Genomic DNA, 14156 nt, shown 5'->3' on the forward strand with positions numbered 1-14156 from the left:
TACGTTTTGTAGGAAAAACCCACAGGAACAACACCAAACAACATATATTACTTTATACTGTAATACAATCCAATGTATATGATACTATTCTTTTCAACCCCAAGTTTCAATCATCATTCAAGACGAATACAGGAGCTGTGGCTCAGAGTTACAAAATTCTGTGCATTTTTCAATCATTTCATATTCGAATATTTGAGCTCATAAAAAACTAATATGAAAAAATATTTGTTCATTTAAATAAGGTTAATAATGACGTAATTTGATACGTTTTTATTTAGTCACAATTTCACATCAAGCTTATAATTATCATTCAATATTCATAACACATTCATATTATATCCTGTATGTAGGTTTTTCAATGTTGAGAAAAAAAGAGAGAAAAATGGAAAATTACATAAAAACTGCATTTATACCTGCACGGATTTTGTTTAATACAAAAAGGAAACAGGCGAAACAAAACGCAACGTATATTGACAGTCTGTGAAACAATCTTGCTTTACATGTTCTTTACAAGTAACGAATTACAAATACTCAAATTACTGTTATTGAGTAGTTTTATTAAGGAAATTTACTTTTTTAAGTACTTTAAAACAGTGTACTTTTACTTAGTACAATTTTAGTGCTTTATCTGTACTTTTACTGCGCTCTATTTTCTCACATTGCCGTCGTTACTTTATGTATATGTTTAATTTACATGCGATTGGCTAAGGAGAATGATCGGTCCCGTCAGGTGACCCCATCCACTCAAACCTTGCGTCACACAGATTTCAAGACGATAGTGTCTTGATAGTGTGCGGTAGGCAGTCTATTGAGTACCTGTATCACTCCGTTCGCCAAGTGTCATCCAAACAGCTATATCATGAGGTAAAATTGTCCATATCTCCCATAGTCTCTACATCAAGTGCTCTGCCCTTATACGTGAGTAGGGAACATATGCGATTGGAACACATTTTGCAAACTGTGCATAACCAGTTATTATGTTGTAAATAACGTTCAAGTTCTTGAACAGAAGACGTCAATAATACATCGAAAGAAGCCGCAGGGATTACTTTGATGTTGCCCACATCTGTATTCTGAACCTTAAAGACGTGGACTATGGACAGAATCTTTATTGTTTTACCTAAGAAATAATGTCACATATTTCTTGGATGGCTTGAGATTGAGTAATTGATCAGCCAGCTCCTGTACAGATATGACTGTTAATGCTAATCAGGTTACATATGTTTTGCACGTTTGCATGCTGTATTTTGAACTCTTATTTATTCATTTCTGCATTGTGTGGCCTAGTACACGTGATTGAACAGTGCTGGAATTGCATAAATGGGAAAACTGAGCTCATGATATACAGACAATACAACACATTGAATGGTTATTTTGTCTGAGTTGTATCCAGTTATATTCTTTATCAGTAAGGTAAAGATGGCAATGCTAAAACGTTCGGTTCGTGTCCGGCATCTTTCATGCCGCTCCATCTATAAGTTTCAAACAATCTGCAAATCCAGCGTCATATCCACCGTTTATATAACATTCATCAATCAAATGCAGTAAACCGACAAACACATCTAAACTTCGCGAACGTAGTTCTCTCCCGCACAAGGTGAAAGTGACTTGTGCGCATGCTCCTTTTCCCCCTCTTTCATTGTTTGATGCGTGAGCGCGCCACATGCTTTTCCGGGAGAATTGTCCAATAAGGGACTAGGCAAAGTTGTTGCGTAACAATTTTTCATGTTCGAAAAAATCTTTCCAAAACCTTTACGGACACTGGGGGAGTGTATCAAGCACTGAAATACTATGACATGCATCCAACTCGGACCATGTCAAGCATGAGAAGAGAACACATTTGTTCATTTTAGCATCATTTTACCTTCATAGTCTGTCTTGTTTAGCATTGCATTACATTTATGTCAATGAATAAGGTAGGCCTATTTATTTCAACTAAAGTAAACAAAAAAAAGGAATCCGTGCAAACTTATTTAGGGTCGTCGCTGTAACTTTAACGTGACGACCCTATTTGAACATCTAGAAGGAAAATTCAGTCTTTTAGGTATGGATAACGGTGCCAGTTTTATTTTAAGCACAAAATAATTAACATTAGTTTCAGTGAAATGTAAATTTTCATGTTTAAAGTTGATTCAATTAGCATTACTTCATATATTTTAAAGAACGAATATGAATTTACTAAGAGGAACTACTCCGAACAAGTTATGGTAATAAATTAATTATTGTTAATCATTTAATATTACGTTGGTATTTTTATACCTAATGTAAGTAATGTTAACTCATGTTGCTCACCAGTTTTGAAACATTTTAATATGGTGATGTGTGCCGAACATAACACTATTCCGGTTATCCGGTGTATAAACTTATAATATTTAAACTAGCTTGCGATCTGAATGAACAAAGATTTAGAAACACAAACAAAGGATTTTTTTATTTTCTGTATATTGTAAAATAATTACAGTGAAGAAGTGTTAAATAAGATGAGACAACTCTAAGGTCTTTTGAGGTGGTAACTTAAACTTGTGGTGACGCAGTTTTATTCTGATGAAAAATATGAATATTTGAATATAATTTTTAATATTCGAATATAATTTTTCAATACTCGAATAGTTCTTGCGGATCGAATATTCGAACAGTCGTGCACATCCCTTTTAATTCATGTAAAAAGTTAAAATCTGTACTCTTCATAAAAATCGTAATGCTCTTCATAAATCGATCAGATGCGGATGTCATGCTTTACCTTGATGGTGTTTGAGGCATACAGCATATCCTCCAGGGTGAAATGACAGCAGTTGTTAAGGTTTTCTCTGCAGAACTCCTGGATGAGCTGAAGATTGCACAGACTATCAGCCAATGACATCGTTTCGTTCACACAGATGTCTGTCGGGGAGGGAACATATCACACGACAGCCAATAGCATTAAGAGTTTATCTGACGGAACGGTTACAGGACACAAGTTGAAGCCAATGGAGTTTTAAAAACGTCTGTGTGGGCGGGACCAGAATGTGTGATGTAATAAGCAGAACCGTCAGGGTCATGGGGTGGAGATGTGTTTATGTTTGAATAACTGCTTCACTGTTCTCTTTTCTCTTCCATTCGCTCATTCGCTCACACCCACTCTCTCTGTTTTTCCATTTTTACCCAGCTCTCCCTGTGTCTCCGCTTATTAAGACTTTTTTCTTTCTTTTCATTTACAGTACTTTTAGACAAAAAATAACAAGGCCAAAGGAGCTCTGCCATTGTAATATAATGGCCACGATTTTGCTGTCAGGGAGTGTCTAGTCTTCCTGATGGGTCTCTTATCTACAGGGCTACATTATACTATGCATTTGCTTTATCAGCAAAGACTTCTGGTGAGGTCGGTCAAAACCCAAGCCAAAGGGCTGTTCTCTCTCAAAAAACTAATATTAATACCTCTCATAGTGTCTGATAGTGGGAACACACTCTTTCTGCCTAAGATGTACTGTTTAATCCACTTTTCTGTGGACTGTGAGAAGATTAGAGTCTAAATGTAGTCTAAACTAAGACCATGTGTTTTCCTACCTTCCCGTGGCACTGCATCAGGACAGTAATAGTGCAGAAGTACAGCCAGCGAACAGCCGTCTGTATTGTCTTTCAGTAGATTGTCCACCAGGGGGAGACAAATAGCTGGTCGGGTATTACAGTCCTCTCTCTTGAGCAGCCCCTGTGTGGATTGCAAGCACATTTCAGTTGCTATGACAGCAAGAAAATGAAAAAGCAAAGCACCCTCTCTGTGTTTTTTAACGATCAGGTGCAGAATTTAAAGTGATAGTTCACCCAAAAATGAAATGGATGAATTCTGTATTAATTTACTCACCCTCGTGTCATTTCATACCTGTATCCATTTCTTTGTTCTTATGAACGCAGAGAAATATATTTGGTTCAGTTCTGGGTCATGATTGACTACCATAGTAGGAAAAATTTAATGGTAGTCAAAGGTACTTTTCCAAAATTCTTCAAAATATAAAATTTTGTGTTCAACAGAACAAAAAAGATACAATATTTTCAATGATATCATTTCCTGATGATTTTATTTCCTACTATGGTAGTGAATGATGTCCCAGAGCTGAAAATTGCTAAGACTTTTAAAAATATCTGTCTTTGTGTTTAAATACATTTATACAGGTTTGAAACAATCTGAGGGAGAAAAAATTACGATAGAACCTATTATTTTTAATGCTATGAAACCTATTCTGTGTAACTCCGAGATATTGTGTGCGTGCATAAACCTTATTTTACAAAGCTTTTAGCGTCACATCTGAAATCTTTGCTTCTGGTCATTCCTCTTGCTTTATTATCAGACTCAATAATGAGGATCCTATTCTAGTAAACCCTAAAAACAAAAGGGCATAATATGTGCTCTTTAACATTTGCTAAGAAGTAACTACATAAAACAATTTGTTATAACAGCACCATACAATAGATTGCCAGGATAAGTCTCTAAATGGCTCAAAACCTTTAGTTTATCTCTCAAAAGGTAGATATTCATGTCAATGATATCATTCTCACAAACAAGAAAGTTTGGTTAGTAATGTTATGACAATGTACTCAGTGTCAGTATTTCCTGATGACAACAATATGTTTGATGACACTGACTGAAAATTCACAAGGCTTCACAATTTCTGTATGGCAGATATAAATTTCATGTGTGCAAGTTCACAAATTTCTATATACTGAGCGTGATATTGATTACAAGATATTGGACAAGATTCACATTTATATATTTATTGTTGGTCTGTCAATAAATTAGGGAACAATGGCTCTATAGAACAAAAAGAGGAAGAAAAGAAAAAAGCACAAAGAAAAGATGCACAACTTGAGTACAAAGGTCATTGCAGTCCTTCTCTCTTGATTAGTCAAAGGCATTAGTCAAGATTTACCTGAGCTCAATATGTTTTGGGAGGTGAGACTCTACAACAGAGAACCTGTTCAATATCAAAAATAGAAATATGAATTAATATTTTCTTACCTTCTGAGCTGTACAGGGTTCTTTTGTGTCTGTCAAAAGGTGTTGAAGATATTCATTTACCTGCATTGAAAACAAAAGTTTATAAAATCAAAACTGCTTCACAGTACATGTACCAATGTGCAAAACTATTCTCTGTGTGGCGCTATGGAAATCTAGTGCCAAAATATTGAGTTACATTGTGTGAATTTGACAGTTTTTTCTTGTTGATATTTATGACAGGATTTTTGGTAGCACAACATGAGAGGAAAACCCCAATGATAAAGACAGATTAAAACCCAATCAAACTCAAGGTAAATCTTATTTAAAATATACCGTCTATCAAGGTGAAAATAAAAGTATTACCTTGTGTATAATCTACTGCATTTACTTTGCATTTGCACATTGTAAACAATCCTTGAGGCATAATTTTCATGTAGCCATCGAATGTCTCGATAAGGACAGATAGATTATAAAACTGAAACCCATTATAAAGGTTTATAATGTGTGCACTATGAAATAAACTATAATGTAAATAAAACTAAATGGATTAATGTTTAGATTTTTTCAGTGCTTTTAATATCTGGGCATTTTGTGTTCCCTATCAAAAGCTACTCTCGATGCTGCGTTTCAAACGCTATGGGAGAACGTCTTTGTTTGACCGGTTGTAAAGCACGTGTGTCAAGCATTTCAACATTTTTTGGCTTTAAATAACCTTGGCAGGTGACGTGGCTAATTACACAAGCACCTACGCGTAGCGCGAACGCGTCTTCAGAAACTTTTGTCTTCAAGGAACGCTTTGTGTGTATGTGTGTTTTTACATAGTGAAAGCATTTAGACATAGTGTAACTCAAAGTAAGGCTCGTTGTACATAGGTTCTAAGCACTACTGCAACTTAAACTTATATAACAAACAAAAAAAAAATATATATATAAAGAGAGTAATGTCTAGTCCAGAGCGTAAATGTGTGCCTCCTTGTCAGAGGTTCCTTGACATGAATTCTGTTTTGAGTGTTTGGGGGTTGATCATGCGACCCTGGGCTAGCTAGAGGGAGAGTGCGAACTCTGCGATGTATTTGACATTTGAGTTCTCCGTGCTCGGTGTTCCTTTATTAAGAGCGACCGAGCTGCCTCTCCCCCGCTCTTGGGCTCGTGGTTCGATTTAGCCAAGGCACGGTTAAGACTCAACATCAAAAAGAGCATTCTTTCCCCTATGCAGAATACAACGTATCTGGGGGTTATACGGGACTGGATCGCAATGCAGGCACATGTCAAATCCATCCAGAGCACACTGAGGAGCATCAGGTTAGGCCAGAAAGTGACAAATCATCACTTTCAAAGAGTTCTATGTCTCATGCAGCGGCTTCTACAGTAATAACTCTTGGCCTCCTGCATATGAGACTGTTTCAGTTGTGGCTCACAGCCAGGGGGTTTCATCCAAGGGCCAACCCTCAGAGGCATATAAGGGTGACGTGCCAGGGGCTTCGCACCCTTTCTATGAGGTTCAGACCTCCGTTTCTGACTCTAGATGTCGCAAGATGCTAACGACAGACACATCCCTCACGGGTTGGGGAGCGGCCTTAAATGGCCATCCAGCCCAAGGGATCTGGAGAGGTCATCATCTCGATTGGCAAATCAATTGCTTAGGAATGATGGCTGTATTTCTGGCCCTGAAATTCTTCCTCCAGCAGTTACGAGGCTACCATGTCCTAGTGCGGGTGGACAACACGTCAGTAGTCTTATACATAAATGACCAGGGTGAGCTGCGGCCGCACCACCTGAACAAATTGGCCCAGCAGATCCTGCCCTGGGCAGAGGGCAAATTCCTGTCCCTCAGAGCGATTCACATCCCGGGGCATATAAATGTGGGAGCAGACTTGCTGTCCAGACAAGCTGTGAGGAACAGGGAATGGAAACTCCATAGTCATAGTCTGACAAATCAAGGAAAGATTATACGAAGCAGAGGCGGACCTCTTTGCTACACAGGAGACAGCACAATGTCCCCTTACTCTCTGAGTCATCCAGCTCCCCTGGGTCTGAACATGATGGCCCATATGTGTCCCAGACTGAGTCTTTATACATTTCCTCCAATAGCTCTGCTCCCGAGAGTCCTAGCGAGGGTCCGTCAACAGGGGTCTCGCCTCTTAATGATAGCTCCCCGTTTGCCAACCAGAATCTAGTTTTCAGACCTAGTATCGACGACACGCCATGAGCGATCACAGCCAGGAAGGATCTCCTGTCTCAAGCAGACAGGGCAATACTTCACCCCCGTCCAGAGCTTTGGAATCTCCATGCTGAGAGGTGCTGGGCTTCTGCCCGAAGTAGTAGATACTATTCCAAGTGCTAGGGTTCCCTCCACTAGAAGGAGCTACACCCTTAGATGAAGCGTACACCATGCAGACCCAATTCACTGCCAGATTGTTTCAGTGTTAGAGTTTCTGCAAGAGAAACTCTAACACCTGCAAGAGAAACTCTAACACCGGTACTCTCAGGGTTTATGTGGCCGCCATTTCGGGTCGCCCCTTATGTACCTATGGAGTCAGCACCTATAAGGCGTATGACCTTTAAAATGTTTTTTCTAATGGCAATCACCTCTCTTAAGAGAATTGGAGATTTGCAGGTGCTCTTGAGGCCTTCTGTCCTCCGCCGTTCACTACATCGGAGCAGGAACGACTACACCTGCTGTGTCCAGTATGTGCTCTTCAGAATTACATCCACCGCACTAGCCAGTGGGGTAAATCGGAGCAGCTTTTCATATGTTATGGGAGCCGCAACAAAGGGGGGGCTGCCACCACGCAAACAATGTCACATTGGGTGAGGGATGCCATTGCAGGTGCTGAAGTAATTAGCCACGCCACCTGCCAAGGTCATTTAAAGCCAAAATTTTTTGCTGTGTTTGACACACGCGCCTTACAACCTGCAAACAAAGATTTTCTCACATAGCATCTGAAACGCAGCATCTCGTTCCCGCTTTTTCAGGGAACAGGGTTACAGCCAAGTAACCTGAGACGCTATGTGTAGAATGACAAGAATACCAAATCAGACTTAATAGAAAATACTGAATATTAATTTCTTTATTCATTACTGTTTTAGAAGGATATGTCTACCGTGAGTCAAAACACAGAACTTCCTCATCAAGTGGAAGAGTGGACAAAAGAACATGTTCATTACTGGTTAACTAAGGTGATTGAAGTTGATGAAAAACATGCAGACAAATTGTATGAGGAAGAAGTATCAGGAAAAGACCTAATTTGTTACAAGCCCAAAGATCTCATGGATCTTAATATAAAGCATGGCCCAGCTGTTAGGATTATCACCAGGCTTAATGAGTTATTAAAGCTTTATGAAAATGGTGCAAATTCTAAGTCATCAGAACACTCCCACACAGAGCATGCAGAGGTCATGCAAGACACATCATCACATAAAAAACACTTGTGTAGCCTATATCCATTTGATCAGAACTCAGCTTCTCATAGATACATTGAAAACTACACATTACCTCCAGAGACAGGACCAGGCAATCTGATTGATCCAGTTCACGAGTACAAGTTCATGGGCAGAACCAAAGACATTCTTGTGATGAAGAAGAAATTTAATAAAGAGGTGTTTCGGTTTGCAGCTGGGTGTATGAACAGTCGCACAAATGGAACCATTCACTTTGGTGTGGCAGATTCCAAAAACTCTGAATACGCACACGGTGAGATCATTGGTGTCGGACTTGAAAACAAGGACAACATTATAGACCACTTCAACCAGGGCATTAAGTCATACTTTGAAGGTCACACAGATGAAGCAAAGGGATGCATCAGACAACCACGCTTTGTAGAAGTACTGTGCCAAAATAGCACCATGTCTGGTAAATATGTCATAGAAGTGGATGTGGTTCCATCCCACAGTGTAGTTCAGGGTAAACTGTTTTACATCCAAACTCTGGACGAGGACAATGAATGGAAAAAGAGCAAAGGGAACTCGCTCTTTATCAGACGGGGGGCTGCAACCCGGGATATCTGTAAAATCGCCAACCCAAAAGACTTACAATGTGAAATAGTCCAAATAAACACACAATTGAATGTTCTAGACAATAGGAGAAAAGAGGCGGAAAAAAGACCTGAAAGCAAAACAATGTCAAATCAGGGGGAAAAGCTGAAGAAACTTTTGATGTGTGGAGAAAACATGCTTGGTCATTACAACTACTACATAATTGTAACAAACAAAAGCCATTCTGAACAACTCCAGCATCTTCAGTTCATGACAACACTGAAACTGTTTTGTGTACTTGACTTTGATCCAAACTCCACCAAAGATGGGTCCTGTCACTACTACAGAAAAGATAGAATTGCAAATCTTCACAAACCAAGCCAGTTCTTTGGGGATCCAGGAACTGTGGTAAATACTCTTAACTTATACAAACAACCTAGTAGGGTATTTTGTAATGGCAGAAAAGACCTTGACAATGATGCTGACAAACCACTCCAACCAAGCGAATGGTTAAGAAACAAAGCAGGAGAAGTACAAGATATGATCTCGTTCCTCTGTAACTCAGACACACTTCCAAGAGGACGATTCTTAGTCATATTCCTCCTCCTTTCAACAGTTGAAGCTATGAATGATCCAATTTTTGACACATTCATGTCATTTTATAAAAACCTTGGAGGGACTGAGGACATTCTAAGTATCTGCCCTTCATATGCTTCCTTTCAGAAATGGAGGGATTTCATTCAAGCCAGATGTGAACATGACATTAGTCTGCAGAGTATATACGACCTGGAGCTCAGCGAAATCAATGGCACGATACTGAAACTGGGAGGGAATAAGTCAAATGCTGAAAGACTTCTTCCATCTGCTGAAGGAAGTTCAGTGGTTCTCCAACAGAAAGACGAGGACCTAATGACATCCCTTGATATCCTATGTGAAAATGAATGTGAAAACATATATGATGAGAGCAGTGCAGAATTTAAAGACTTTATAATTAAAAACGAGAGCGAGTTTTATAGAGGAGGCAAAGTGAAATGGTGGAACTTCTATTTTTCAGAGCTACCTGAAGCAAATCCATTTATAAAACGTGACAAACACCTATCACTTGAGAATGCCATCAGATCTCAAACCAAAGACTCCAGAAACACTTGTGTCATGGTGAATCTTTTTCATCAGCCGGGCTGCGGTGGCACCACAATGGCCATGCATGTGATGTGGAACCTACGAAAAGAATTCAGATGTGCCGTATTAAAGGACAACACCGTCTCAAAAGAAGAAGTAGCCCAACATGTTGCTGTTTTGATGCAGTGTGGGAAAAATGAGCAGTCGTTCAAAACGCCAGTCCTGCTCTTAGTGGAAGACTCAGAAGAAACAGAGAACAAAAAAGAACTCCAGAACTCTTTGAGGAAAATCACAGCAGAAACAGGTACATTTGTCATCATCCTTAACTGCATACGCACAAACTTTCCAGACGTTAGATACAAGGAAAGTGTTATTGAGAGTGTGTTCCTTAAAGCGGCGCTGACCGACAAAGAAAAATGTGCTTTTGAAAAGAAGCTTAAAGAACTTCAAGAAATTGAGTCTTTCACAACAGAGAACTTCTACAGCTTCATGATCCTGAAATCCAACTTTGACCCAGAATATGTTGCAAACGTTGCATCTAACATCCTGAAAGATTTCAAAGTTGAGAGCAAACGAGAGGAACTCTTCTGTATACTGGCTTTGTTGAATTCATATGTGGCTGAACCTGCAATCTCAAACTCTTTATGTGCAGATTTTCTGGGTATTAAAAGTGCATTATGGGGAAGAGAACTTGTGCTGGAGAAAATGGAGCCGTACTCTTGTTTACTGATCGAATATGAGGCGGAAGAATACGGTGGATTAAAAGCAGTTAGCTTCGTACATCAGTACCTTGCGACTGAATGTGTAAAACAGCTAGACGAGTCACATAACTGCTCTAGGGCTGAGATAGTCCTTAACATACTCCATTGTGATCTCCTTTTCAAAACTTTCGCAGTTAAAGATGTTCTTGTTCAGTCACTGAAAAGCATGCTGATCACTCGACAACGCAAGACTGAAGGCGATGAGAAAGACACGTTGTTTTCACCCTTGATAGAGGACATCAACTCCAAGAAGGATGGTCTTAACAAAACTCAAGAAATTTTTAACGCTGCCCTGCAGAGATTTAATAAAGACTTTGCAATTGCTCAAGCTCTAGCGAGACATCTCTATTTGAATGAGAAGAACTTTGCGCAAGCAAAAATTTGGGCAAACAAAGCCAAGGACATTAAAGAAAATTCTTATACGGTAGACACCATCGGACAAGTCTCCAAAAGTGAGCTGAAATACAAACTTGAGTGCAAAAAGCAAGATACGAAACCACTGACAGCGAAGGAGTTAAAGGAATATTTCGAGCTTGCATACACAGCGACGAAAGCCTTTAAAAGAGCTCAAAGCCTTGCGAAGACAGATGATGCCCCTGAAAATGAAAACGACCTTTATAGAAAGTTAAGCCCTTATAATATATCTGGCTACATGGGTGAAATCGATACGGCCATGATCGTTTTTGACATCATCAAAAAACTGCCGTTGTTTGATGAATGTGATCCAATGAAAGATCATTATATTCAGAGCTTTCTCAAGGGAAACGTATCCTGCTCTAACATGCCAGTGTCTAAAACTGAATCCAGTCATGAATTTGTATTTGCTCTTGAGGAATACGAAACTTTCCTTAAATCTTTGAAATCGCAGGTAAAAGAGGCCTTTAACTTCATTGAAATGTACTACACTTACACAAAAGAAAGGGGAGTCGATGACAGGAAAGACAAGAAGACTCGCAAGATGATCTCCATACACTTTCAAAGTTATATATCACTGTTTTGCTCCTCTGCAACAGAAAAACAAATTGAGAGAATGCAAAAACCCAAAATAAGCTTGAACATGGAGATTGAAGAGTGCCGAATGTTCCTGGAAGAAAAGAGGGCAGATACATTCCCAGGGCTTCTCCAGTTTTTGGACCAAAAGAAAGAGACTGTAGAAATGATTGCTAAGAAATACTCATCCATATTCGATAAATCCGAAATCAAAACATCTAAAGACAAAACAAATCACCTGCTGGTACATATAATACTGAAGCTGATTTATCCAAAATCACACTCAGCAAAACCCATGGAGGACCTCAACAAGCTTTTGAAAGAAATTTTGCAAGATGTTGGCACACAGCATCAATACCCAGAGCCGTACTATCTCGCCATACTTTTACTCTGGCCTGGAAGAAATGTTGACAGCAGGAACATTAAGACTTATGTTGATAAACTTAAAAGTTTAGCAAGAAAACATCTCTCCCATTTGTCTAGAAAGAGGTCAACAATTGCACACTTCTTTCTAGGAACATCTGATGGACTTCCGAGGCTGGTGCCAAAAGTTTTCCTGGACAGATCAATCAGTAGTGTGAGGAATCGCAATGTTCTCTGGCAAAGAGCGGAAATCTTTAAGGAACCCTCAATAGCAAACAAGCTTCTGCGAGTGAATGGAACGATTGAGCAAGGTGAGGTCTTCACAGAGTATGGAAATCTTCGAATCCCAGTGCGTCCTGCTTTCCTTGGAGGAGTGAGAAGTGGCTGCAGCACTGAGAAAGTGTCCTTCTACATTGGCTTTGCCATGGATGGACCGCTTGCTTACGACATTCAGTATGAAGATGATGTTTAGAACACATAAAGATGGACTAAATGCTAAAACATGCTTCTAGCGACATTCTTAAAAGATCAGTTATGATAATATCATTTTAGGCATTTAGAAAAAACAGATCACTTGTTTTACATTACACCATATTTAATCATGTTGACCAAGGAATCGGTAGGAATGAGGCATGAGGGTTTACATGGAAAAGGATGCCTCAGACTTGTTTTAATGTAAGTTATACAAATTTTCAAAGAGCAACATACTGTTCTTGTTCTAACTTAAGAAATCTAGAAAAAATATAGAGCCTATATAATGAATCTGTTAATGTTTACAATGATTTGAAATAAATATTTGTAATCTGAATTGACTGGGTGCCATTAGGTGAAAATACATGACAGGTAATGTAAACACATTAGGTTTTTGACCTCTCAAGGGAAACTCTTGAAGTGGAGTTACATAATGAACTTTAATGGATAGTTCACCCAAAAACTGAAATTTTGTCATCATTTACTGACCCTCATGACATTTCAAACGTGTATGACTTACTTTCTTCAGCAGAACACAGAAGATGTTTGAAATAATGTTGGTAACAGAAAACCATTGGTTTCTGTTACAAACCTACTATCCCTGTAATTATAAACTTTTTTATTAGTTTAATAGGCTGTATATTAGCTTTGAAGTCATCATTAGTATATATTCTGAAAAATCTGTCACCATTAACTCCCTCTCGTCATTTCCAACCTGTATGACTTTCTTCTGCAAAACACAAATCTTCATATTTTGAAGAATGCTGGTAACAGTACCAATTGACTTCTATTGTTTGGACACAGAACCAAATCTAAATATCTTATTTTGTGTTTTGCAGAGGAAAGGAAGTCATTCACGTTTGAAATGACAAACGAGGGAATAAATGATCAGAAATTTTATTTTTTTAATCCCTTTAAAAGCTGTAAAAATTTTTTTTTGTCAAAGATTAGTACGAGGTCAAGTTCACTCTTTTTCTTCATGTAAAGTACTAAAAATACTGATGACTTAAACTGCATTCCCTTGTTTTGACCAAATAAATGTTTTCTAGAAAAAAATGTCCCTAACAATAGCAAAAGACGTTGATGGTTTACGTCCGAGCCATCAATGTCTTTTGCTATTGTTAGGGACATTTTTAGCTGTGACAAGCTGTAAAAATCTTACCTTATTGATCCATGTTATCATCGCCTCTTCAGAATCATAAGGTAAGTCTTCCTCAGGAATGAAAGGTGAAAACTTCTGTATGCAGGTCAGAACTCTCTCCACGCTCACCATTTCAACTGTGTACGCCATCATTAAAGTGTCAATCATGGCCAGATGAGAACTCTGGAATGACAGAAGAGAAATATAACCACACACAATATAAGATTGATTTATACAGTGTATGTATATATTCAATCAAAGACTGTCTATATAGTTCAGGAACAGAATATCCTTTTTAGTCATTAACATTATTACCTGAAAAAACATGTTTCTCAAACAGGTCTTAACTTCAATATTACACAAACATT

General features: G+C 38.6%; 2 protein-coding genes across 2 annotated transcripts in view; one reads left to right on the top strand and one right to left on the bottom strand.

Annotated features, from left to right (window-relative positions):
• Positions 1 to 14156, bottom strand: part of camsap2b (calmodulin regulated spectrin-associated protein family, member 2b) — a 34980-nt gene that overhangs the window by 9543 nt on the left and 11281 nt on the right. The window contains exons 3-6 of the mRNA XM_079453555.1: positions 13810 to 13971; positions 4991 to 5050; positions 3544 to 3685; positions 2741 to 2880 (exon numbers count right to left, since the gene is read on the bottom strand). Coding sequence (XP_079309681.1) covers positions 2741 to 2880; positions 3544 to 3685; positions 4991 to 5050; positions 13810 to 13971 — 504 coding nt within the window. The remainder of the gene's footprint in view (positions 1 to 2740; positions 2881 to 3543; positions 3686 to 4990; positions 5051 to 13809; positions 13972 to 14156) is intronic.
• Positions 5213 to 12982, top strand: LOC306892435 (sterile alpha motif domain-containing protein 9-like). Its single transcript, XM_079453554.1, has 2 exons — positions 5213 to 5280; positions 8059 to 12982. Exon 2 carries the CDS (start codon positions 8065 to 8067, stop codon positions 12646 to 12648), a length of 4584 nt encoding a protein of 1527 aa, XP_079309680.1. The 5' UTR covers positions 5213 to 5280; positions 8059 to 8064; the 3' UTR covers positions 12649 to 12982.

This window comes from Barbatula barbatula (genome assembly GCF_947034865.1).
Source record: "Barbatula barbatula genome assembly, chromosome: 3".
Taxonomy (NCBI): Eukaryota; Metazoa; Chordata; class Actinopteri; order Cypriniformes; family Nemacheilidae; genus Barbatula; species Barbatula barbatula.

Coding starts and splice junctions, on each gene's coding strand:
- LOC306892435 (XM_079453554.1), top strand. CDS start 8,065: ATGTCTACCGTGAGTCAAAACACAGAACTTCCTCATCAAGTGGAAGAG.